This window comes from Saccopteryx bilineata, chromosome 4 (assembly GCF_036850765.1).
Source record: "Saccopteryx bilineata isolate mSacBil1 chromosome 4, mSacBil1_pri_phased_curated, whole genome shotgun sequence".
In the NCBI taxonomy this organism is placed as follows: Eukaryota; Metazoa; Chordata; class Mammalia; order Chiroptera; family Emballonuridae; genus Saccopteryx; species Saccopteryx bilineata.
The window spans coordinates 77,335,023-77,360,172 of NC_089493.1; the positions used below are offsets into that span (position 1 = coordinate 77,335,023).

The window sequence follows — 25,150 nt, forward strand, 5'->3', positions numbered from 1 at the left end:
AACCCTTACGGAAAGCCCTATAAGGTGCAAGCCAAACCAAAAAGAAACCGCAGAGGTCCGCAGGTAGGTCCGCCGGAGGTGCGAAGCACCGCCCACGCGCCGCTGGGAAACCCCTGGAGTGGCGCTGGCTATGGGTGGGGCCGGAGGTGGGTCCTGGCGGGGGCGGGGCCGACCTGGGCTACTGGCTGTACAAGTCCAGCCCTGCAGAGCGAAAGTAGTGGTAGCCCTCGCTGAAGTTCGGGTTCTGTTTGCGCTCGACCTCGCGGCCATGGCGGGACCCCAGGAGTTTCTGAGTGGGAAGCTCCGGCTCTGCTTCACCCCCGCTGCTCGGACCAGTCTCCTGTTGCTCAGGCTCAACGAGGCGGCGCTGAGGGCGCTGCAAGAGTGTCAGAGGCAACAGGTGCGGCTGTCCCCGGCCCCATCTTACCTATCCCCCACCCCACGGGACCTCAGATTTCAGCCAGAGACCCTGACGAAGGGACCTGGCATGGGGAGCGGCATTCACAGGCTCCGGCGTCCCTATTTCTCCAAGTGAAACCCGCGAGGCAGGTCCCTCCGGCACTCAACGCCCAATCCTAGGGACGTCGCTTCACCTGCGTTCAGCTTGCTTCTGTGCTCTCTCTCCCTGCAGGTTCGGCCAGTGATTGCTTTCCAAGGCAACCGAGGGGTAAGTACAGACCTGGGGTGTGTGTGAAGGTGCAGGCTCAGGGAAGGTACGGTCAAAGGCAGGAGGCTGAAAGCAGTCATGGTCTGAGGAAGTTCCTGAGAACTGAACCCCGAGGTGGGTGAAGGGGCTGTTGGGGTTGTGGTCTCAGGAGGCTGCGGTTGAAGAGACTCTGCCGTCTCAGCCTCCTGGGAACTCGGGCCCAGGTGCACCTGGTGTACTAACGAGTCCCGTGGGACCATCTTCAATCTTAGGCTGGCTCAAAGAGGAGTGGCATTGGCAGGAGGGGGAAGGGCGACTTCATGGGCCTTACGATCTCCTTTCACTCCTAGTATCTGAGGCTCCCAGGCCCTGGCTGCTCCTCCCTCTTCTCCTTCATAGTGTCCCAGTGTGGCCAGGAAGGCCCTGGTGGTGGCTTGGACCTTGTGTGCCAACGCTTAGGCAGGTAAGGGAACAAACAGCGGGTGAAAAAAGGTTGTGGTAAGTCCAGGAAGGGGATGTCCAGAGGTGCTTTAAAAGTTCTCCACCCTTCTGGGTATTTTTTCCACCACTCCTTTCCAGATCTGGGCCTAACAACCTCCACTGCCTGGGCCCACTCAGGGAGCGCCTCACTATTTGGACAGCCATGGATTCTATCCCAGTCCCACCTTCAGTTCAGGGACACAAACTAACTGAAGATGCCAGAGAGCTTGAGAATTGGCAGAACATGGGAGAATATTCTGGAGATACAATTTCACAGCCACAGATGGCACTAGAAGAGGTGAGGCCAGAAACTGCAGGGAATTGGGAAGGTGGGGCAAAGCCTGTGGCCAGATAGCCAAGTGCCCCTGCCACTCCCTGCCAGGTGCCAGATCTACCGGCAAGCAGCCAAAGACAGTCACTTCCAGGATCCTCGAGGGAACACATGGCTCAGCGGGAAGTGAGGTACTTGGGACAGGGTGGGACTAACCTGTGAAGCCCTGTTACTGTCTTCCTCAAATCTCCACCCTGAATGCTGTGATAAGAAATCTAGCCCTGCCTCCTACCCTGGTGCTCATCTCTTCCATTCCCTCTTCAAATATCCTAGGAACCAGAACCGTCTTCCAATCAGAAGGCCTGACCAGGCACTGCCTTCCTCTGTTAGTCAGAAACATCTAAACAAGGTAAGTTGTAATAGCAAGAGTTTTTCAGAGATTTAATCACACTAAAATTTAAAAAATGGGAGCCTTCATTTTGATGCTCAGAGATTATATGGAAATAATTTTCAAGAGAAAGACAGACTAGGAGGCTTTTGACATACTGTCAGTGTGAAAAAAGTATTTTTCCCAATAGAAGCATCCAGCGCCTGCAGGCACTATAGAACTAAAAGTAAAGAGACTCAGAACTCTGCCTCTAGCTCCAAGTCCCCCACAAGAGCTACCCTATCAGGGTCTACAAGAGGGAGAAGATTGGGAACAAGAAGCTAAACATGAAGACATGGGCCTCGGGCTGGAGCAGAATCCCTCAGTTCAAGCAGGTGAGAGTTTATGAGAAGAGGGTAAAAATGCCACAGTAGGAGAAAAAAGATCGATAATCACCTAGTGTCTTGCTTCCTTCATAGATTCTGAATCCCTAAATCCTGAAGAGGTACCAGATTACTTCTTGTGAGTCCCCTGCCATTTCTTTCTACTTTTCTCAAGCCTTGTGCATATGAGATATTAAGATGAATTTCCTGGGGGCTGGGAGCTTTGGAAGGTAATAAAATTGAAGGTGGTAACTTAACTCTCTGCTCCTGGCAGGCAATATGGGGCCATCCACAGTGCAGAGCAGCAACATGCCTATGAGCAGGACTTTGAGACAGATTATGCTGAATATTGCATCCTGCATGCTAGAGTTAAGGCTGCAAGCCAAAGGTTCATAGAGCTGGGAGCAGAGATCAAGAGAGTTCAGCGGGGAACTCCAGAACACAAGGTAAGGACTGGACCCAGGTAGGCTTTCCAGCTCTACTGACCATAAACTCCCTAACTGCCCATAAATGTGTTTGTTCAGTGACCAAAGTGACAAGCAAGCCTGTTTTGAGAGAAAAATTATTCTGTATAATTTGGTAGTATGAGAAGGAAGTTACTTCTTTCCCTTAAGAGAACTGGAGCTCTTTTCTAAAGGTTGAATTTGGTTCTAGCATTCTCTTTGTTTCAGGTGCTGGAAGAAAAGATAGTTCAAGAATATACAAAGTTCAGGAAGGTAAGACTATGTCTGGGAATGGTAGCAAGATAAAAATGGATTTCCTTCCTTCCTCCCCTCCCCAATCCCCTCTCCTCTCCCCCCTTCCTTTTATTTTTTAAGTTTTTTTTAAAGACTTTATTCAATTTTCAGAGAGGGGGAGGAAGGGAAGGGGTAGGAGCAGGAAGCATCAACTCCCATATGTGCCTTGACCAGGCAAGCCCAGGGTTTCAAACCGGCGGCCTCGGTGTTCCAGGTTGATGCTTTATCCCACTGCGCCACCACAGGTCAGGCCCTCCCTTCCTTTTTGACATGGATGCTTTTTCTCTGCAGCGAAATCCTGGTTACAGGGAAGAAAAGCGTCGCTGTGAGTACCTGCATCAGAAATTATCCCACATTAAAGGTCTCATCCTGGAGTTTGAGGAAAAGAACAGGGGCAGCTGAAGCAGTCAGGGCTTTTGACCCTCTGCTCAGTAAGATATGAAGGAACAAAGTAGCTATAAAATAAGAGTGCAACTGTCTGCTCTGTTATTGCTGAATTCATGCTGGCAAGTAAGAGAGCTGTTCTAGGTTAAGGTTTGATTTTCATTGTGCTCTAATTTTTATGGTGTGGGCAGTGCCAACATTCCATAGCTATGCCCAGGTGATTAGGAAAAGCAGAAGCTTGGCTTCTTCACCTTTAGTTCAGCGAAGTCATTTTCAAATCCTGAGAAATGACACCATTTCCAGGACAAGATATTTCAAGGACCTTAGAATTCAGGCTGATAGCCTCCCTAACAAAACAATGAGAACTTTTAGGAACTTGTAATATACCTGGATATAATGGGAAAGGGCTTGGGGTCTTACCCATGTACTGAAAATGAATTCTTTTACAAACATGGCTAAAAAATTAAAACTGTTTATATTCTTTGTACAAATTTATATGCTTCCCTTAAATCTTCCAAGGTAGTGGTTCTTACCCCTGGCTGTGTGTCTGAGCTCTACAAAAAATTAATCTCTAGATCTCAGCCCAGGTCTTGTGAATCAGAATCTCCACGATTATGATTAGGTGTCTTTAATTCTTCAACTATGGATGATCCAGATACATATTTTGCTATAAGGCTCTACCAAATCCATCTTATAACTGACAACCAGAGATGAAAGGAGGAATCAGGTTCTCCTTTTTATTATTTTTTTAAAGATTGAGTTTCTGGGGAGGGTAAGAAATAGTTGCCTCACTCTAGCCTTTCATTGGTTGCTTGTTGTATGTCTTGCCTGGGCAAGCCTAAGGTTTTGAACCAGCGACCTCAGTGTTACAGGTTGGTGTTCTATCCCCTTGCACCACTACAGACCAGGCTAAAGTTCTCATTTTCTAAACATCAAGGTTGAAGATCACTTATAAATAGGGATCCTATCTGGAAATAGTGACTGAAAACTGTAACTGTGGACAGGATTTACATTTACAAAAAGAGGTGAAATGGTTCAATTCACTTGATAATAAAAGATCATACCATTCCTATCCTTTTCATTCCTCGTTGTGGAAGAAAATGGCTTGGCTCTCACTCACAACCAGAATGACACTGCCTTTCCCAGTCCACTGGAAAGTTAATAGGCCCATACCATGGGTTTTGGGGGAGAGAGCTGCACCCAGCAGTGTCAGCAATTCCTGAAACTTGGATGGGAACTCCAACCTGATTCCACACCCACATGGCATTTCTGGGCAGACAACAGCTCTTGGGAGGTATAAACATGCACAGCTCCATGGCAAGGATAAATAGCCACCAATCCTTAAGGCTAGACAGGGTCAGAAACAGAGCCCAATAAAAAATGTCCCTTGGCCTGACCTGTGGTGGCGCAGTGGATAAAGCGTTGACCTGGAAATGCTGAGGTCACCGGATTGAAACCCTGTGCTTGCCTGGTCAAGGCACCTATGGGAGTTGATGCTTTCAGCTCCTCCCCCTTCTCTCTCACCTCTCTATCCCTCTCTGTCTGTCTCCTCTCTAAAAATGAATAAAAAAAAAAAAATAAAAAAATAAATAAATAAATTTCAAACTTTGATTAAAAAAAAAAAAAAAATGTCCCTCACCTGTTCTAATTATCAGACTAGGGGGGCCTGGGCAATAAACATGTAAGGACAGAAAGAAACAAAGTTTGGAAAAGATTTATAGATAACTGTGGACCCAGACAATTGGTCTACTATTGCAGTGGTCCCCAACCGCTGGGCCGCGGACCACTACCGGTCCGCAGAGAAAGAATAAATAACTTACATTATTCCTGTTTTATTTATATTTAAGCCTGGGAACGATGTTTTATTTTTTAAAAATGACCAGATTCCCTGTTACATCCATCTAAGACTCACTCTTGATGCTTGTCTCAGTTACATGATACATTTATCCGTCCAACCCTAAAGGCCGGTCAGTGAAAATATTTTGACATTAAACCAGTCTGTGACCCAAAAAAGGTTGGGGACCACTGTACTATTGTACTCACCAATAGGTAGTCACTAGCCCCACATGTGACTATTTAAATTAATGAAAATTTAAAATGTAGTTCCTGCCTTGGCCATGTGGCTCTGGATAAAACATCAACCCAGCCTGTCAGAGGTTGCAGATTCAACCCCTGGTCAGGGTATATGCGAGAAGTATTCAATGAGCACTGATAGATGAAGCAACTGAGTGAAACGAGTTGATGCTTCTCTCTGTCTCCCCCTCCCTACCCTCTTCTCAAATCAATAGAAAAAAGAAAATGTAGTTCCTAGCCACATTTCAAACACTCAATGGCTACATACATGTATTAGACAATGGAAGTTACAGAACATTTCCATTATTGCAGAAAGTTCTATTAGACCCATGATGGTGAACCTTTTTATAAAAACTGCCCACTTTTGCAGTGCTGATCAACCTGGTTCTGCAAAACCTGGAACCAGCACTGCAAAAGAGGGCTGTTTTTATAAAAAGGTTTGCCATCACGGAATTAGTGCAGGTCTAGAGAACCTCTGGTTTCCCATCTCGTGGAAAGAAAAAGACAATTTAAAGGGGGCTCATTTATTGTCACTGTTCCAAATGTACAAAAAAAATTAGAAAATAACCCCCCCAACTCTATTCCCCCACCCCCACAACACAAATACTTTTTCCCAAAAGCACAAACTGGTCCTGGTATTTCCATAAACAGTGCAGCTAAGAAAGAGTTTAGAGAAAATTTAACAGGATTCAGATTATATCCATCTGTCCTCTCAGCCCTGAGAGGTAATAATCCCATCTGGGTCCCAGTCCTCCCCAATGGTTTCCCCAGCTCTGGTGGAAAAGTCCTTTAAAAAGTGGTATATTTGGCAGCAGCCTTAGAGATCCTCCTGTGCCTTCTTTTTCTTCTTGGGTTTTTCTTCTTGAATTACAGGGGGGTTTGTAGCCTCTCGCTGTAGATAGCTAATAAAATCACTTAATTCACGGCCACCCTGAAAACAGAAAGATTACTATGAAAATTTAACCTTTTAAAGAACCCTCGGTGTCCCCCTCACAACAGGAAGACTTCTGAGTTTGTAAAGCTTATTAACCACCACATATATTGACAATGCGAGTTGAAATTTCATTTCCAGTTTAATAAACTTAAAGAATTATGTATGTACAGGCATGTGTATGTATATGTGTCTTTATTTGTGGAGAGATGAGACAATGCACTTACTTCATATTTTTTTGGATCTAGCTTTTTGTTGGCTGGAGAGAAATAGATGGTAGGAAAACTGGGGAAAGAAAAAAAAGAGTTAACTAATTTCTGGTTCCAGAATAACTCTGACATTTACCCAATTTAAAAAAAAAGGTTTACCAGCTAATTTTTTTGTTCAATTGCCTACACATTTTCATTAGTTTTTAATCTACTTACCCTCTGACTTCATATGGAGAAGGCACATCATTGGCTGTGGCATCCATCTTGGCTATAATAATATTTGGGTCTTTTCTGAGCTGTTAATAAAAAGGTTAGATCTTGAAATTTCAAGTTTTCAGTGACTGAGAAACATTCAGTCAACTCAGGACTTAAAACAATCACATCTTTAAACACTTGGGACAAATTTTGCTGCTCAGACAAGAAAAGTAGTTAACACCTGCACATAGTATCTTGCCTTTCACAAGTTTCCCTTTTCTCTCTTGGTTCCATTTTAAGACTCTATATTTACAGCTACCTTCAAACTTACCTGGCCTAAATAAGACATTAACCAGGTGTTTTTTAAGATGAAGGAACATAATAGCCTGGGCCCTGGCTGGTTGGCTCAGTGGTAGAGCATTGGCCCAGTCTTTGGATGTCCCAGGTTTAATTCCTGGTCAGGGTAAACAGGAGAAACAACCATCTGCTTCTCTTCTCCTCTCCCCAACCTCTCTTCCCCGCCTGCAGCCATGGCTGCATTGATTTGAGCACATTCGGCCCAGGCACTGAGGATGGCTCCCTTTGGAGCCTCTGCCTCAGGTGCTAAAAATAGTTCGGTTGGAAGCATGGACCCCAGATGGGCAAAGCATTGGCCCAGACAGGGTGGATTCTGGTTGGGGCACATGTGGGAGTCATCTATCTCCTCTCCTTTCACTTAAAAAAAAAAAAAAAAAAAAAAAGCCTGACCAGGCAGTGGCACAGTGGATAGTGTCGGACTGGGATGCAGAAGACCCAGGTTCGAGACTCCAAGGTCGCCAGCTTTGAGTGAGGGCTCATTTGGTTTGAGCAAAAGCTCACCAGCTTGGACCCAAGGTCGCTGGCTCAAGCAAGTGGTTACTCGGTCTGCTGAAGGCCTGCGGTCAAGGCACATAGGAGAAAGCAACCGATGAACAACTAAGGTGTCCCAACAAAAAACTGATGATTGATGCTTCTCATCTCTCTCCGTTCCTGTCTGTCCCTATCTATCCCTCTCTCTGACTCTGTCTCTGTAAAAAAAAAAAAAAAAAAAAAAAAAAAAAAGCCCTGCCTTGCTTTCTCCTACGGCCATGCAATCTTTTTTTCCTAATAAATAAATAAATTAATTAATTAATAATAACAATAACTCAGAATCTGGATACTTTTAACCATAAACTAGATTGAGTCTGGAGTTAAAGCAGGTATTTGTGGCACTGCTCAAACTAGACACTAGGGGAACGCCAGGAGGAAGCGAGTCAACTGTAGACAGTTGTTGAAACAGAGAGAGAGAAAGAGAGAGAGAGAGAGAAAAGCAGGAACCATTAACTCAGTAGTTGCTTCCTTTTTGTGTCTTGACAGGGCAAGCCCAGGGTTTTGAACTGGAGACTCTGTTCCAGGTTGACTTTCTATCCACTGTGCCAGGCAGTCTACCAGTACTTAGGTACAGAACTAATTAGGGCTAACTAATTAGCCAAGGCTAAATATGTATGTAAACACCCCAACTCAGATTTTATTTTCAGAATATAGTTCAGTTTTACTTACCTTCTCTCCCAGTTCTTTATACTTAGGTTCCAAATTCTTACAGTGGCCACACCAAGGAGCATAAAATTCAATCAATACATCTTTATTTACATCATTCACTATTTCATCAAAATTCTCTGCTACCACTACCTGGAAAACACAAAAAATTCTCTAGTTGGTAAGGTGAGTTGAAGAATAAATTCATGAGTTACATTCGTTTCTGGACCCCATTCCTCTCAAATTTGATGTGCTGAAAATATGTCACTGAAACCCAAATCACATTTATAGACTGGATTAAAGATGTTGCTATTCCCCAGAAACCAACTTATTCCCATATCTGTCTCTGTCAAATTATGTTCAGGAAGTCACAGGAAACAAGTGCTATCCAATCCTTCCTTAAAAAAAATCAATGTCTTAAAATTATTCTTAGGGGTTAGCTTACTCTGTCCCAAAGAGTAACCTAGCTCTGATAGAAATACCACCAGAAAAATTCTATGACGATTTTATACTCCTGCTATTTTATGTCCATAGGGTGGGGCAGGGTAGAGTGGTGATGAGGACAGACAAAAACACAATAGTCAACAAGGTCTTCATTTAGACCAACGGTTCTCAACCTGTGGGTCACGACCCCGGCGGGGGTCAAACGACCAAAACACAGGGGTCGCCTAAAGCCATCGGAAAATACATATTTCTGCTGGGGTCGCAACCCACAGGTTGAGAACCGCTGATTTAGACCCAACGATTTGGAAGAAATGAGGAGAGGCAGCTGTGTAGAGGCTTATGGAGGCTAAAAGCACTTCACCTTTACAGGCCCATCATTGCTCTCTGGGATTGGCTCAGACTTTAGATATCTCTTTAGGTTGCCATCGAAGTAATCCTGCAGGAATCTCTCAAGAGCCTTGCCATCACGCCTACCAAATGAAAATACAAGGGTCAGGTTTGTTATTTTACTCCCACCATTGAAAGGATTAAAAGCGATTTCTTAGAATAGTTTCTACATATTTTAGCTTCAATTTCAATACTAGAAAAAAAGTGGAAGCTTAAAACAGGAGGGCTCTTCTCTTTCAATCTGCAGAACAAAAACCAACCACTTTGTAATTCTAGTGTGTTCTTTGAGGATTAGAAAGGGCAGAAATGGCCCTGGCCGGTTGGCTCAGTGGTAGAGCGTCGGCCTGGCGTGCGGGGGACCTGGGTTCGATTCCTGGCCAGGGCACATAGGAGAAGCGCCCATTTGCTTCTCCACCCCCGCCCCCTCCTTCCTCTCTGTCTCTCTCTTCCCCTCCCGCAGCCAAGGCTCCACTGGAGCAAAGATGGCCCGGGCGCTGGGGATGGCTCCTTGGCCTCTGCCCCAGGCGCTAGAGTGGCTTTGGTCGCGACAGAGCGACGCCCCGGAGGGGCAGAGCATCGCCTCCTGGTGGGCAGAGCGTCGCCCCCTGGTGGGCGTGCCGGGTGGATCCTGGTTGGGCGCATGCGGGAGTCTGTCAGACTGTCTCCCCGTTTCCAGCTTCAGAAAAATACAAAAAAAAAAAAAAAAAAAAAAAAAAAAGGGGGGGGGGCAGAAATGGAGGGAAACACTGTTCTTCTGAAAATTCAATTCTGCCTAATAATCAGTCCTATTTATAGCATCTCATTTTACTGATTTAGTCGAAAGGAAGACTGTTGCTTGTCCTGATCTCCCAAAATCTCAGGTGAAAGTAAAAATAATCTGGGGACAGCCCTGGCCGATTGGCTCAGTGGTAGTGTCGGCCTGGTGTGCAGGAGTTCCGGGTTCGATTCCCAGCCAGGGCACACAGGAGAAGCGCACATTTGCTTCTCCACCCCTCCCCCTCTCCTTCCTCTCTGTCTCTCTCTTCCCCTCCCGCAGCCAAGGCTCCATTGGAGCAAAGTTGGCCCGGTCACTAAGGATGGCTCTGTGGCCTCTGCCTCAGGTGCTAGAATGGCTCTGGTTGCAACAGAGCAATGCCCCAGATGGGCAAAGCATCACCCCCTGGTGGGTGTGCCAAGTGGATCCCAGTCGGGCACATGCGGGAGTCCGTCTGTCTCCCTGTTTCCAACTTCAGAAAAAAGAAAAAAAAAAAAAATCTGGGGACTAAATTACATCAATCTCAAAGAGACTGTCCAGTGTTCTCTATGGCAGTGATTTCAACCTTTTTACTCTTGGGAGCCAGTGAAAATAGAATTATATCAGGGACAGCTAAAGCAGAAATCACCTTGAGCCTAAGCAAATTTGATTAAGATTTTTATACAACATCAGGATGGTTAACTCTTTCGCAGACTGGATGAAATTTCTGGCAGACCAGCACTGCTCGGCACTCTACGGTACTATTTCTCTTTTTTTTTTCTTTTTTTTTCTTTTAAAGCTGGAAACGGGGAGAGACAGTCAGACTCCCGCACATGCCCGACTGGGATCCACCCAGCATGCCCACCAGGGGCGATGCTCTGCCCACCAGGGGGCAATGCTCTCTCCGGGGCATAGCTATGCCGCGACCAGAGCCACTCTAGCGCCTGGGGCAGAGGCCAAGGAGCCATCCCCAGCGCCCGGGCCATCTTTGCTCCAATGGAGCCTCGGCTGCGGGAGGGGAAGAGAGAGACAGAGAGGAAGGGGGGGGGGGAGTGGAGAATCAAATGGGCGCTTCTCCTATGTGCCCTGGCCGGGAATTGAACCCGGGTCCCCCGCACGCCAGGCCAACGCTCTACCGCTGAGCCAACTGGCCAGGGCCTCTACGGTACTATTTCTAATGGCAGGATAGAAACAATCATGTAACAACAATTCCAAGCTGTCATAGTTTTGTTAAGTTGTCAGAATTTATTATTGATTGTGATTCTTAAAGTACCCATAATTAAAAAACCTATCTTCACATTTGAACATTCTACTTTATAAATTCTCAGTAGTGTTAAAGGCTTTTAACCTTTTGAGTAGTGAGTCTTTTTCATGCTTGCTGATCCCTAGGAGTATTTTTTCAAAAAATGAAATTAGTTCCAGTTACAGTTTTATTAACTTAAAATCATGTTTGTTTGATAACCAATTAATGGAAACAAGAACATACGTTTGCCTTTTTCTAATGTTGCCTTACACATTTTAAAAGTAAATCAATTGTACTCTGCATGGTTAGGAGGCACGAGGACGTACATGAACATTCGTACTACTCAAAGGGTTAATAGTTTTCCTTGTAGAATCAAATCCCAAACCCGTGCTAACTTGTAACTCACGAGAACTCCTCCTGCATGACAAACTTCTCTCCTTTTGCAGTTCTGATAGCAACAACAGGAATCTCTCCGGCAGTGCTTTCCAAACCAAAATCAGAAAGTTCATGGCTAAAAGTTTTGCGGCTAGCTACAGCAAAGTTGAGTTGGTGTCCAGCATCCAAGAATTTCTTTGCTACCATCATCACCCTATAGGAAACAAGAGAAATTTATGTCAACATTATATCAAGGTGATAAAGCACTTCTGAAACAAAGAAGCAAAATCTAGAAAGCCAAGACCAAGTTTTACAATCCACAGTCCATGCAGCCCTCTGGAATCAGTCTGAACTTGTGTTCTTAGGCACTAACACAGGATTATGGTGTACTCAAATGTCCTATTGAACTCCACTGCCACACTGGTGGTTCCGCATCAAACAGTTCATTCCTACTGAATCTTGATATATACACATGTATAATAAACTAAAATGTTGGCCCTGGCCAGTTGGCTCAGTGGTAGAGCATCAGCCTGGTATGTGGATATCTCAGGTTCAATTTCCGGTCAGAGCACACAGGAGAAGTGACAATCTACTTCTCTACCCCTCTCCTCCTCCTACTTCTCCTTTTCTCTCTCTCTCTCCCTCCCTCCCTCCCGTAGCCATGGCTCAATTGGTTCCAGTGAGTTGGTCCAGAGGGCTAAGGATGGCTCCTAGAGCCTCCAGTGCTAAAAATAGCTCAGTTGCCAAGCAAGAGATGGCCCCAGATGGGCAGGGCACCCCTCCCCCAGAGGGCTTGCTGGGTGGATCCTGGTCAAGGCACATGTGGGAGTCTGGCTCTCTTCCCTCCTCTCACTTAAAAAATAAAGTAAAATAAAATATGAAATGGGGGGGGAGGAGGGAGACAGGAGGGGGGAGGGGCACAAAGAAAACTAGATAGAAGGTGACGGAGGACAATCTGACTTTGGGTGATGGGTATGCAACATAATTGAAGGACAAGACAACCTGGACATGTTTTCTTTGAATATATGTACCCTGATTTATTGATGTCACCCCATAAAAATTAATAAAAGTTTATTTATTTAAAAAAAGGGTATAAACTTTCAGTTAAAAATAAATACATTCTGGAGACCTAAAAAATAAATAAATAAAATAATAAAATATTGCAAGCATAATGATTAATTTGAAAATAAAAATTATACGGCTAAAATGCAATGAGAGTCTCAGTGGGCAAAAAGACACAATGTTTTAGAGTACATTTTAGCATCTTTTACTCTGAGGTAAGGAATCAGCTATATCACAAGACAGAGGTATACCTATGGAAGACATACCCAATAAATTTTAGAAGTAGTTTATGTTATTTGTCCTTATGACTTTAAATATTTTTGGGGAGCCACTGTTCCAATTCTTATCTGTTCTCCCCACACTACATGGTACCAGCATAACTAGAAGGAACTTTTTATACACTGGGTAAACTTGTTTATAAAGGGGAAAAATGACTCTTATTACCTGTTTCTCCAGTAGTTGGAACCTTTCGCATTCTTTTCATAGTCCACATCATAGTAAGCAATAAGTAAGTCCTTGCCTTGTATCAGGTCTTTATTATCTTCTGTCATATGAGGGCAGATACCAAAACTGAAATGAAGTAATACATTATCAAATTTGGTAGGTTTATAGCTGTTTTGTGAAATTATCAGAAAGTAACTGATAGCATTTAAAGGAAAGAAATTTTCAACATAAAAGACAAGTACTGCCTGACCAGGTGGTAGCACAGGGGATAGAGCGTCAGACTGGGATGTGGAGGACCCAGGTTTGAGACACGGAGGTTGCCTGCTTGAGTGTGGGCTCATCTGGTTTGAGCAAGGCTCACCAGCTTGGACACAAGGTCGCTGGCTCGAGCAAGGGGTTACACGGTCTGCTGTAGCCCCACAGTCAAGGCACATATGAGAAAGCAATCAGTGAACAACCAAGTTGTTGCAACGAAAAACTAATGATTGATGCTTCTCATCTCTCTCTGTTCCTGTCTGTCTGTCCCCTATCTATCCCTCTTTCTGACTCTCTCTCTCTAAAAAAAAAACAAAAACAAGTACTGAGCATTATATTTATAGGATAATGGAGTTCTAGGATCTATCCATTAATGCTTTAATGTAAACTTCAACTACTATAATCCCTTGATTAAGACTATTTAAACCATAACATGGCTCAGTTTAATAACTGAGGTAAACAAAATATAATGAAGCCAAGAAATCCCAAACAAGGTTAAAAAAAAAAAGGTACTCACATGTTTTCCTGGATAAATTTCTTAATCTTGCCACTGGTCATTTTCTCTTCTGTATATGCTACAGTTTTGTCCTCAAACTTGTTCATCAGATGTAAAGGACGAAACAAGGTGATACCCCTATAAAGAAAAAGTCTTAGTAGGTAGACACCAGAGAAACTGTTTCCCATCTTTAATTTAAAGTTCAGAGTTATATACTCTTGCTGCCACTTTTATTATCACCATTTATTTAATTGAAGCAGACAAGGACTCTTTTCTGGGACCACAGATTTGGCAACATAACTTTATCAACACTAAGATGCGAACCACCTTAATTTCAAGTGTAACAAGTGGGTATGAGGGATTAATAAACTCTGGGTAAAAAGTTGAAAGACCTTGGTTCTAATTCTAGTTCCACACTAATTTCAAAGACCTTGCACCAGGTATCAATTTAATTCTTCTGTACTTCAGCTCTTTCATCAGTACAACAAGGGGACAGAATAGATGATTAACTTCGAAACCTTAAAAAACAGTAAGAAACAGAACCAATTTCCCTCCAAAGCCTCAATATGTACAATAAAATAAAGCAGAGTTTGCTCTTATTGGAAGGTGCCTTTCCCCGCCACTCTCCTATACAGAAAGAAAATTACTTTATTAGAGAAAATACCTTTAAGATATTTTTCCAGCTATAATATATATATTCTGTAGGTATATACAATTAAAATGTTTGGCTTGAATTTATTAAAAATTCCTTTGTTCCACACTTCTCTATACCAATAAACCAAGTTTACAAAATTTCTTCTTGCTGGTATTACTTTGATACTTCACCTAAGCCTTTTCTCATTCCATTGGAACACTTGAAACAAATTCTTTCTAGGCTTTTATTCAACTAAAACTGAACCCCGGTTTGGTTCTGAGTCTCACATTTATATCTATTATCAGCTTTCTCAGAAAATACCATTAATTCTAACTGATGTTATCTTACTTCTAGTTTCTCCATTCATTTTTCCTCCCCATACTACACACACACGCACACACACACCTACATACAATTCTATTACTTAAGTCCTAACATTCCTCTCTTACTCTTCTAATATTAACTATTAACTTTATGTCAATTAAAATACAGGCATTTTCAGAGAACACAGGGAAACATTACATAGCAAAAGGGAACCCAATAAACATGCTGGGCAAGCAAGAATGTGAACAGGGCTAATTTTTTTTCTTTAAAGTATAGTTATCAATATCAGAGCAATTATTTTCAAAAAACAGAAATCAGGCAGTCATCTGTAATGATGATATATACGGCCTTGGTGTACACTAGGTATGAGGCCTTAAGACACCCTTCATTCCCATAAGGCAGGGGTCCCCAAACTTTTTACACAGGGGGCCAGTTCACTGTCCCTCAGACCGTTGGAGGGCCGGACTATAAAAAACAAACAAACTATGAACAAATCCCTATGCACACTGCACATATCTTATTTTAAAGTAAAAAAACAAAACGGGAACAAATACAATATTTAAAATTAAGAACAAGTAAGCCCTGGCTGGTTGGCTCAGCGGTAGAGCGTCGGCCTAGCGTGCGGAGGACCCGGGTTCGATTCCCGGCCAGGGCACACAGGAGAAGCGCGCATTTGCTTCTCCACCCCTCCGCCGCACTTTCCTCTCTGTCTCTCTCTTCCCCTCCCGCAGCCAAGGCTCCATTGGAGCAAAGATGGCCCGGGCGCTGGGGATGGCTCTGTGGCCTCTGCCTCAGGCGCTAGAGTGGCTCTGGTCGCAACATGGCGACCCCCAGGATGGGCAGAGCATCGCCCCCTGGTGGGCAGAGCGTCGCCCCATGGTTGGCGTGCCGAGTGGATCCCGGTCGGGCGCATGCGGGAGTCTGACTGTCTCTCCCCGTTTCCAGTTTCAGAAAAATGGGGAAAAAAAAAAAAAAGAACAAGTAAATTTAAATCAACAAACTGACCAGTATTTCCATGGGAACTAGGCTCCTCTCACTGACCATCAATGAAAGAGGTGCCCCTTCCGGAAGTGCGGCGGGGCTGGATAAATGGCCTCAGGGGGCTGCATGTGGCCCGCAGGCTGTAGTTTGGGGACCCCTGCCATAAGGTCTTCTCAGTAAAACTTCTAATCAGGTGCTGGTAAACCACTTTAAAAGGCAAGCCACAATGAACAAATCTAAGGTTAAAAGGCTGACATATGGTGTTTTTAATGAGCGACAAGTGGCTCCAAATCCATTTACAGACCTGGTGTCTCTCAATCTAAAAGGCAGAGCTTTATGATCAAGGCTACTAACTCTGCAGCCAGCATTTCTATGTTCAAATCCTAGTTCTGCCACTTCCTATGTGAAGTAAGAAAATTACTTTACCTCTTTGAAGCCATTCTCCTCTGTAAAATGGGGAAAATAATAGATCTGTCTCACCCAGAGAGTAATCATTCATTCAGTTAACCTATAAATCTTTATCTCTAATTTAGAACTTTTCCTGAATTCTTATCTCGTCTATCCAATTGTCTGTCACTAGGTCTTTACCAACAGGATGTCACACAAATTTTTCAAACTCACTGTGACAAAACAGAACTCATTACTCCAAGTTTGTTTTTTTTGGTCTTTTCTCCAGCCTGCTGATAAATGTCACCTAAATGTACTCTAGCTCTTCCCTTTTTCACACATGGCTAGGGACCAAATCCTGTTTAATTTTAAAATATTCACTCCTTCCTCTCCACTGCCCCTAATACTACCTTAGACTTTCAGATGTCACCTTTAGTTTAGACTCCCTTGACTGCCTTGCCACCTCTCCCCTTTCAAACCACCACCGTATGATTGTCAGTGACTTTTTCTGAAACACAAAATTAATCACATTATTCTCCAACTCAAAAGTCTTTCAATGGCTCTCAAATGCCTAAAATCTAATTTTTTTGTATGGCACTTAACAACTTCTATAATTTGGTCTCTGCTTACCTCTCCTATCTTACCTTTCACTATGACCTCATTTACTAACAATACTACAGTTCCCAACACGCCTAAGGTGTTTCACATCTCATGGGCTACACTCCTGCTGCTCTATCTGGAATAATTTTTATCCCAACTGCCATAACCAGCCTGGAAAAATTTATCTTTTAAGGCACACTTCAAGAAATCACTCCCTCCTTTGTACTTCTAACACGCCCAGTATATATGTCTATCATAACACCTGTAATGTGCACTACACAACATTTTTATCTATTGCCCACTGTCTCTTCCTACTAGTTGTCCCTTAAAGGTCACAACAGTATTCATAGCACTTAAATGCCTAGCCAAGTTCTCAATAATAAGCCTTTTGAAAACAAAACTAAACAAAACACCAGGCATTAAAGATCACCAGTTCACACAATAGCACTTGGTCTAGGTATTTACACGGGCATTCTTCTCGGTTACTTACTCTCCATTATCATCATATCTGTTAACTAGAGACTCAACATTGGTGTGTGCAAATCGGTAGTTGTCCCTCAAGTTGCTGGCTGCTTTTAGAAATTCAGAGTGAGCTTCACTGAATAAATCCTTGAAAAAACCTACATGGAAAATGTCAAACACAAGGAAGAAATAGTAAGTGCTGAGACATAATTCAAAATTTTTAAATTCTACTTTTTAATGTCTTTATTATGAACAAGCAATGTGAGGGAGGCAAGAGGACTGGGTCTGCTTTGTAATGTCTACCTAAGAAATCTGAGAAAACACTCAAAAGAATTCTTCCTCTACCCTTTAAAATATTATTTTTGAAAGAACCAAAGTAGAGGATCTGTCAGGGTTCAAGTCTTAACTCTAAATTTTACAATTGAATAAATTTGTGCAAAATGCTTTACTTAAAGTAAGGCAATATGTCAAAATAAATGTAACTCCACCATATTTTTTGTCTCGTTTTTAAAACTTCAAGTTTAGAAAAGTGAATGAAGCAAGTGTTTCATATACTGAATCAGTAAAATCCAGGTGGATAAGTGGCTTTAGTTAAATTTACATTATAAACCATCTTCTACTACCAGAAAGTCAGTTTTATAATAATTAGGATATTAAGAGAACCAAAATCACAACTTATATGTTTAAAAAAAATTTTTTTAAAGATTTTATTTATTGATTTTTGGAGAGAAGGGAGAGAGAGAAACAGAGGGACAGTGAGAAAGAGAGAGGAGAAGTGGGAACCATCTACTCGTAGTGGTTGTTTCCTGTGTGTGCCTTGACCAGGCAAGCCCAGAGATTTGAACCACCAACCTCAGCATTCCAGGTTGCTGCTTTATCCACTGTGCCACCACAGGTCAGGGTAAATTGATTCTTTAATCAAATGTGTTATACATTTCAGACAAAACAAAGAATACCCAACATGTAGAATATGTTTAATTGGCTCAAGTTATTTTAAGGATCAAAAAAGGTACAACACCTAGGAAAGCAAAGACTGCTACAGAATATACACAAATCTTAGCAATTTGATCTTAAATTTTAAATTCCCCTATGATTATGAAAATAACAGACATAGAGGTTTATTATTTACTTGTATCCTCCCACCTGAAAACTGTTTTTGGCCCTGGCTGGTTGGCTTAGTGGACAGAGCATTGGCCTGGCATATGTCCCGGGTTTGATGCCTGGTCAGGGCACACAAGAGAAGCAACCATCTGCTTCTTTCTCTCCTCCCCTCTCACAGCCAGTGGCTCAACTGGCTCAAGCATTGGCCTTGGACACTGAGGACAGCTTGGTTAGTCCACGGGTGTCAGCCTGAGGCACTAAAAATAGCTTGGTTGATTAGCGCATCAGTCCAAGATGGGTGTTGCCAGGTGGATCTCAGTCGGCCACATGTAGGAGTCTATCTCCCCTCCTCTCACTTAAAAAAACAAACAAGGCCCTGGCCAGTTGGCTCAGCGGTAGAGCGTAAGCCTGGCGTGCAGGAGTCCCGGGTTCGATTCCTGGCCAGGGCACACAGGAGAAGCACCCATCTGCTTCTCCACCCCTCCCCCTCTCCTTCCTCTCTGTCTCTCTCTTCCCCTCCCACAGCTGAGGCTCCATTGGAGCAAAGATGGCCCGGGTGCTGAGGATGGCTCTGTGGCCTCTGCCTCAGGCACTAGAATGGCTCTGGTTGCAACAGAGCGATGCCCCAGAGGGGCAGAGCATCGCCCCCTGGTGGGCATGCCAGGTGGATCCCGGTCGGGCGCATGTGGGAGTCTGTCTGCCTCCCAGTTTCCAGCTTTGGAAAAATGAAAAACAAACAAACAAAAAACTCCATTTTCAGTCTTAACTATCCTATTACTTGAGATAAAGTGCAAAGTTTAGACGTGATAGAAAAAGCTGAAGATATTCCTCTTTTAGCCCTTTAAGTGAAATTCAGTTTTTACACCTATAAGAAGACACTCAAAATACCAATTTTTTCCACATTACACATGCTAATTCTGTGAGTTGTATTTTTCACTGCCCTTAATGTTACCAAAACTGTTTTAACCTTGTCATTCACTCAGCTATATAGGGTTTTTGAAACCAAGTTGATGCTTTCATGGCATAATCAAATATTTGTTACTTACCCACCACAGAAGCATCTTTATCACCAATGAACTTCTCAAGTTCTTCCTCAGTCTTTAGAGGAACTGAAGCTGGTCCTGCCTGCTTCTTCAGGTGGCTGACAATTCCATCTTAAAAGACAAGATGAAAGATTATAGTGACACATTTCTAATTTTTGAGAAGGTAACCAAGTATTCACATAATTCCAAGTTCACAAGATTCATAAGGGTATAAAACAGGGGTCCCCAAACTACGGCCCGCGGGCCGCATGCGGCCCCCTGAGGCCATTTATCTGGCCCCTGCTGCACTTCCGGAAGGGGCACCTCTTTCATTGGTGGTCAGTGAGAGGAGCATAGTTCCCATTGAAATACTGGTCAGTTTGTTGATTTAAATTTACTTGTTCTTTATTTTAAATATTGTATTTGTTCTCATTTTGTTTTTTTTACTTTAAAATAAGATATGTGCAGTGTGCATAGGGATTTGTTCATAGATTTTTTTTATAGTCCGGCCCTCCAACGGTCTGAGGGACAGTGAACTGGCCCCCTGAGTAAAAGGTTTGGGGACCCCTGGTATAAAATGAAGTATTCTTCTCCTCTCCCTTAACCCTACTCACCTATTTTTTTATGTACCCTTCCCGATTTATTAGGCATAAGCAAGCAATTACATATTTAGACTTTTCTTCTCTAATGGCAGCATAACACGTTATTCTGTATTGTTTTTGTCATTTTCCATAGTTTAGAGATAATTTATGTCAATGTACGTAGAATTACCTCAATCTTTTTTATGGATGCATACACTGCACTTCATATTATGGATGTACCAAGATTTACTTAACCAGCCAATGATTGATGGACATTTGTTTCAAATTTCTGGCTGTTATGATTCTAAAATAAACAACTTTGTACTAACGTCATTTTGCATGATTGAGGCTATCTGTAGGGTAAATGCTGAGAAGTGAAGTCACTGGGTCAAAGAGTGCATCCCTTTATAATTTTTTTTTTTTTTTTTTTTTTTTTTTTTTTGCATTTTTCTGAAGCTGGAAACAGGGAGAGACAGTCAGACAGACTCCCGCATGCGCCCGACCGGGATCCACCCGGCACGCCTACCATGGGGCTAGGCTCTGCCCACCAGGGGGCGATGCTCTGCCCATCCTGGGGGTCGCCATGTTGCGACCAGAGCCACTCTAGCGCCTGAGGCAGAGGCCACAGAGCCATCCCCAGCGCCCGGGCCATTCTTGCTCCAATGGAGCCTCGGCTGCGGGAGGGGAAGAGAGAGACAGAGAGAAAAGTGCGGCGGAGGGGTGGAGAAGCAAATGGGCGCTTCTCCTATGTGCCCTGGCCGGGTATCGAACCTGGGTCCTCCGCACGCTAGGCCGACACTCTACCGCTGAACCAACCGGCCAGGGCCCCTTTATAATTCTTAAACTGCCCCTCAAAGAAACTGTACTTACTTATTTTTTACTTATTGATTCCCCCCCTTAATTTTAGCGAGAGAGACAGAGGGACTGATAGATAAGGACAGACAGGAAGGGAGAGAGAAGCATCAATTCTTCGTTGCGACACCTTAGTTGTTTATCGATTGCTTTCTCATATGTGCCTTGACTGGGGAGGGGGGCTACAGCAGAGCAAGTGACCCCTTGCTCAAGCCAGCGATCTTGGGCTTCAATCCAGTGACTATGGGGTCATGTCGATGATCCTGTGCTCAAGCCAGCAACCCTGCGCTCAAGCTGGTGAGCCCGCACTCAAGCTGCACGAGCCTGTACTCAAGCCGACAACTGCAGGGTTTCAAAACTGAGTCCTCTGCATCTGAGGCTGACACTCTATCCACTGCACCACTGCCTGGTCAGGTTTATTGATTTTTAAATTTTTTTTTTAAGAAAGAAACATCGATTAGTTGTTGCACTTATTTATGAATTCAATGATTGTTTTTTGTACGTGCCCTGACTCAGGATCAAACCTGCAATGTTGGCATATTGAGACGATGCTCTAACCAAGTGAGCTACCTGGCCAGTGTGAGACTGTACTTATTTATACCCTACCAGCGATGTAGAAAAGTGTTTACAACAGTACGAATTAAGTCATGACTTTGTGCATGGTATTCTCTCTGCCTAAAACAGTCTTTCCCCAGATATCCATGTGGCTCCCTTCCTTACCTCTTTTCTTCTAGATGTCATCTTAATAAAGCCTTCTCTGACTAATCTATTGAAAACTAAAACTAACTCAACCTCCAAAGCTCCTTTATATCTTTCCTGTTTATCTTTCTCTACAACACTTTCACCCATCTAATTAAAACACTCAATCATTATTTCTTATCTATCCCTTCCTACTATAAGTTCCACATGATTAAGAATTTTTGTTTGACTGATATATACCTAGCTCTAAGAATAATACCAGCACCTAAGAAACATCATTTTTTTTTTTTTTTTTTTTTTTTACTTTTCTGAAGCTGGAAACAGGGAGAGACAGTCAGACAGACTCCCGCATGCGCCCGACCGGGATCCACCCGGCACGCCCACCAGGGGCGATGCTCTGCCCACCAGGGGGCGATGCTCTGCCCATCCTGGGCGTCGCCATGTTGCGACCAGAGCCACTCTAGCGCCTGAGGAAGAGGCCACAGAGCCATCCCCAGCGCCCGGGCCATCCCTGCTCCAATGGAGCCTTGGCTGCGGGAGGGGAAGAGAGAGACAGAGAGGAAAGCGCGGCGGAGGGGTGGAGAAGCAAATGGGCGCTTCTCCTATGTGCCCTGGCCGGGAATCGAACCCGGGTCCTCCGCACGCTAGGCCGACGCTCTACCGCTGAGCCAACCGGCCAGGGGAAACATCAATTTTGCAAATAACAAATCCCTTATTCTCAAGTATCACAAGGAGTTACTTGAAGCCTTACTAAATTTTACAAGCAGAAAAAGCAATGACCTGGCTAGCTTATATAGTAGTTACTACATGAGATCAAATCATTTCATGTACAGGATCCACCCAAATCATACTTTCCTACTGAGGTGAAATGGGCTAGTTAAGTAAAATAGTTTAGAATAATAACCACATATAAAACCACACAAAAAAATCTTTTATCCCATAAGCCTAGTAGTTGACAGACCATTATTCTACTTTCTTCTGGGGCCCTCTGAAATCATTCAGAGGTTCAAAATGCTTATAGGCCAGGCAGAGGGAATGCAATTCACCATAATATTCTACCTGTTTCATCCCCTTTCTCTTCTACGTACTCTAATCATTTGCTAACTGGCTAAGACAGAATACTATTTAACTCTTTCAACATGACTGAGTCTATTTTGCACTTTTTTTTGTAAGGTAGTTTCCTCCTTCTCTCTCCATTCATGATCCCACCCTCTTAAATGTTTCCCTCAATTCCTCAGAGGAGAGACTGTATCAATATATTAGTTGAAAATGGATATAAACTGTTTAATCTTTGAAGGCGCAGTGGATAGAGCATCGACTGGATGTAGAGGACCCAGGTTCGAAACTCCGAGGTCACCGACTTGAGTGCAGGCTCATCTGGTTTGAGCACAGATCACCAGCTTGAACCCAAGGTTGCTAGCTTGAACGTGGGGTCACTCGGTCTGCTGTAGCCATCTCCCCCACCAGTCAAGGCACATGTGAGAAAGCAATCAATGAACAACTAAGGTGCCGCAACAAAGAATTGATGCTTCTCATCTCTCCCTTCCTGCCTGTCTGTCCCTATTTGTCCCTCTCTCTGTCTCTGTCAGACACAAAAAACTTTAGGCCCTTGTCAATGGGCTCAGTGGATAGAGCATCAGCCTACTGTATGGATGTCCTGGGTTTGATGATCAGTTCAGGCACACAAGAGAAGCGACCTCTGCTTCCCCTCTTCCTCTTCCCCTTCACTCTTTCTTCCCCTCCCACAGCCAGTGGCTCAACTGGTTCAAGTGTCAGCCCAGATGCTGAGGATAGCTCAGTTGGTCCTAGAGCATCAGCTTCAGGTGCTAAAAACAGCTCGGTCAATTTAAGCACCGGCCCTAGACAGGGTTTGGCCCAATGGATCTTGGTCAGGGCACACGCGGGAATCTGTCTGTCAACCATCCTCAAAAAAAAATAAAGAAAGAAAGAACTTTAACTCAGGGCTATGAAGTGTTATTTTCCCCTAAGAGTATTTTAATTCTTTGGAAGGTGTAGTGGAAGTACAGTACTGAGTAACTACTTTATGCATGAAGGAAAAACGGCACAGTTCTTAAAGGAGTACATAAACAAAATAATCCTAAGCAGCCAAACATCTTACCTCCTAATCAGATGCTTTTGCTGAGAAATTCTTGAGTTCCAAAAAACAAACAAAAAACTAAGTTGCAGCCTAAGTGAGAATATTTGCCTAGCAGCATTCTGGTTGGGTTCATCTATACTTTACTTAAGACCTGTCCATCTATCCTAAATAAAACTAATAAAAACCATTCTTCATTAATGATTTTAAGTTCAGAAAAAGAAAAAAGGGGGAAAAATTTCCTTTTGTGCTTAGACATATCCAATTTGGAGTGTTGCCTAAATGAAGTCAGTTGGGCCAAAATATTTATTCATGCCTTTAACAAAGAGTTCCTGAATAAGTAATACCTATGCCAGTCTCGGTGCTGGGAACATAGCAGTAAGTATATCAACAAGGTATCTGCAGTCTTGGAACATGCAATATAAAGTAATAAATCTCCATACAGATCCCCAAATAGATAATAAAATAAATCTCCAAATAAAGAAAATTTTAAAATCCATGCTCTGCAGAGAATTAAGAGGATGTGAGTAAAAAAACCCAAAAAAGAAAACCCCTTTAGTCTGGTGGCCTGGGAAAGCCTGGGGATATGGGGGTAAACTTTAAGACATGTTCTGAATAACAAAAAGGGGCAAGCTATGCAAATATGGAGGAAGATCATTACAGCCAGGACAAAAGTCCTAAAGTGAAACAGTCTTCAGATAACATCAGAATTAGGAAGCTATGTAGAGCTTTCTCTGAGTATCAATCATACTGAAAAAATTTCACATCACCCAAAATGCCCAAACTGACCCCCTTTCCTATTAGCTCACCACCATAAAAGATAAAAGTATGCCTAAATATTGGATAGACTGAAGATAAAATTGCCTTTGTTCATATAAAAATATTTTTCCTCTCAATTTATGGGTCCTATAGGATCTATTATAGTTCCCTATTTACTGTATTCCCCCATGTATAGGACGCACCATTTTCTGAAAACTTTGGGGTCTAAAAACTAGGTGTACCTGTACAGTGGTTGTGGCATTTCAAAGGCCATAGATGGAACTGAGGACAAGGCAATATATGAAGACAGTGATTTGTCATCAGACACAGATGAGGACAAGCTAATGGATGGGAGTTTTGACAGTGATGAGTTGAATTTTATGATGACTAAAACATGAGTTCAACAACTTTATGAAATACATTTTTTTTTCAAATATTGGGCCCCTAAATTAAGGTGCATCTTATAGATGGGAGCATCTTATACATGGGAAAATATGGTATATCTCAAACTTCACCTGTCAGCCTTGCTAATTATTTCGTCACACATGGTCTTTCTGCGCCTTAAACACACCAAGCTCAATTATATTGTAAAGTATATTTGCACTGGCTTTTCCTTCGCATGGAGGGCTCTGATCCAGATCTTTTCATGCTGGCTCCTTCCTATCATTCAATTCTCAGCTCAGACTTTACTTCCCTAATCACCCTGATTATGTGGTGCACCGAAAACCACATCATATGGTCTTATTTTTCTCCTTTAATGTTCTTATCACTAACTGAATTTATCTTATCCATGATACTGACATTTAAAATTTTTAACTGTGGTCAAGTATACAACATAAAACTTACTATCTTAACCAATTTTAATTGTACAGTTCTGTGGCATTAAATACATTCACATTGCTGTACAACCAACCTCCGGTACTATTCTCATCTTGCAAAACAGAAACTCCACCCATTAAATAACTCCCCACTCTGTCGTTTCCAGTCCCTGGCAATCACTATTCT

At 43.1% G+C, this 25,150-nt stretch overlaps 2 protein-coding genes across 2 annotated transcripts in view; one reads left to right on the forward strand and one right to left on the reverse strand.

The window, feature by feature from the left end:
- The first annotated feature begins 205 nt into the window (after positions 1-205).
- Positions 206-6,005, forward strand: ELL3 (elongation factor for RNA polymerase II 3). The gene is made up of 11 exons (XM_066276654.1): positions 206-400; positions 632-667; positions 997-1,109; positions 1,226-1,424; positions 1,509-1,588; positions 1,731-1,806; positions 1,976-2,159; positions 2,244-2,286; positions 2,422-2,593; positions 2,819-2,863; positions 3,176-6,005. The coding sequence occupies exons 1-11, from the start codon at positions 269-271 to the stop codon at positions 3,284-3,286; spliced, it is 1,191 nt and encodes a 396-aa protein (XP_066132751.1). The 5' UTR covers positions 206-268; the 3' UTR covers positions 3,287-6,005.
- The window catches only part of PDIA3 (protein disulfide isomerase family A member 3), a 31,813-nt gene continuing 12,512 nt past the window's right edge, over positions 5,850-25,150 (reverse strand). The window contains exons 4-13 of the mRNA XM_066276652.1: positions 19,184-19,291; positions 17,065-17,194; positions 13,670-13,786; positions 12,898-13,023; positions 11,423-11,605; positions 9,015-9,123; positions 8,234-8,362; positions 6,698-6,777; positions 6,500-6,557; positions 5,850-6,272 (exon numbers count right to left, since the gene is read on the reverse strand). Of these exons, the coding sequence (XP_066132749.1) occupies positions 6,159-6,272; positions 6,500-6,557; positions 6,698-6,777; positions 8,234-8,362; positions 9,015-9,123; positions 11,423-11,605; positions 12,898-13,023; positions 13,670-13,786; positions 17,065-17,194; positions 19,184-19,291 (1,154 nt within the window). The 3' untranslated portion in view covers positions 5,850-6,158. The remainder of the gene's footprint in view (positions 6,273-6,499; positions 6,558-6,697; positions 6,778-8,233; positions 8,363-9,014; positions 9,124-11,422; positions 11,606-12,897; positions 13,024-13,669; positions 13,787-17,064; positions 17,195-19,183; positions 19,292-25,150) is intronic.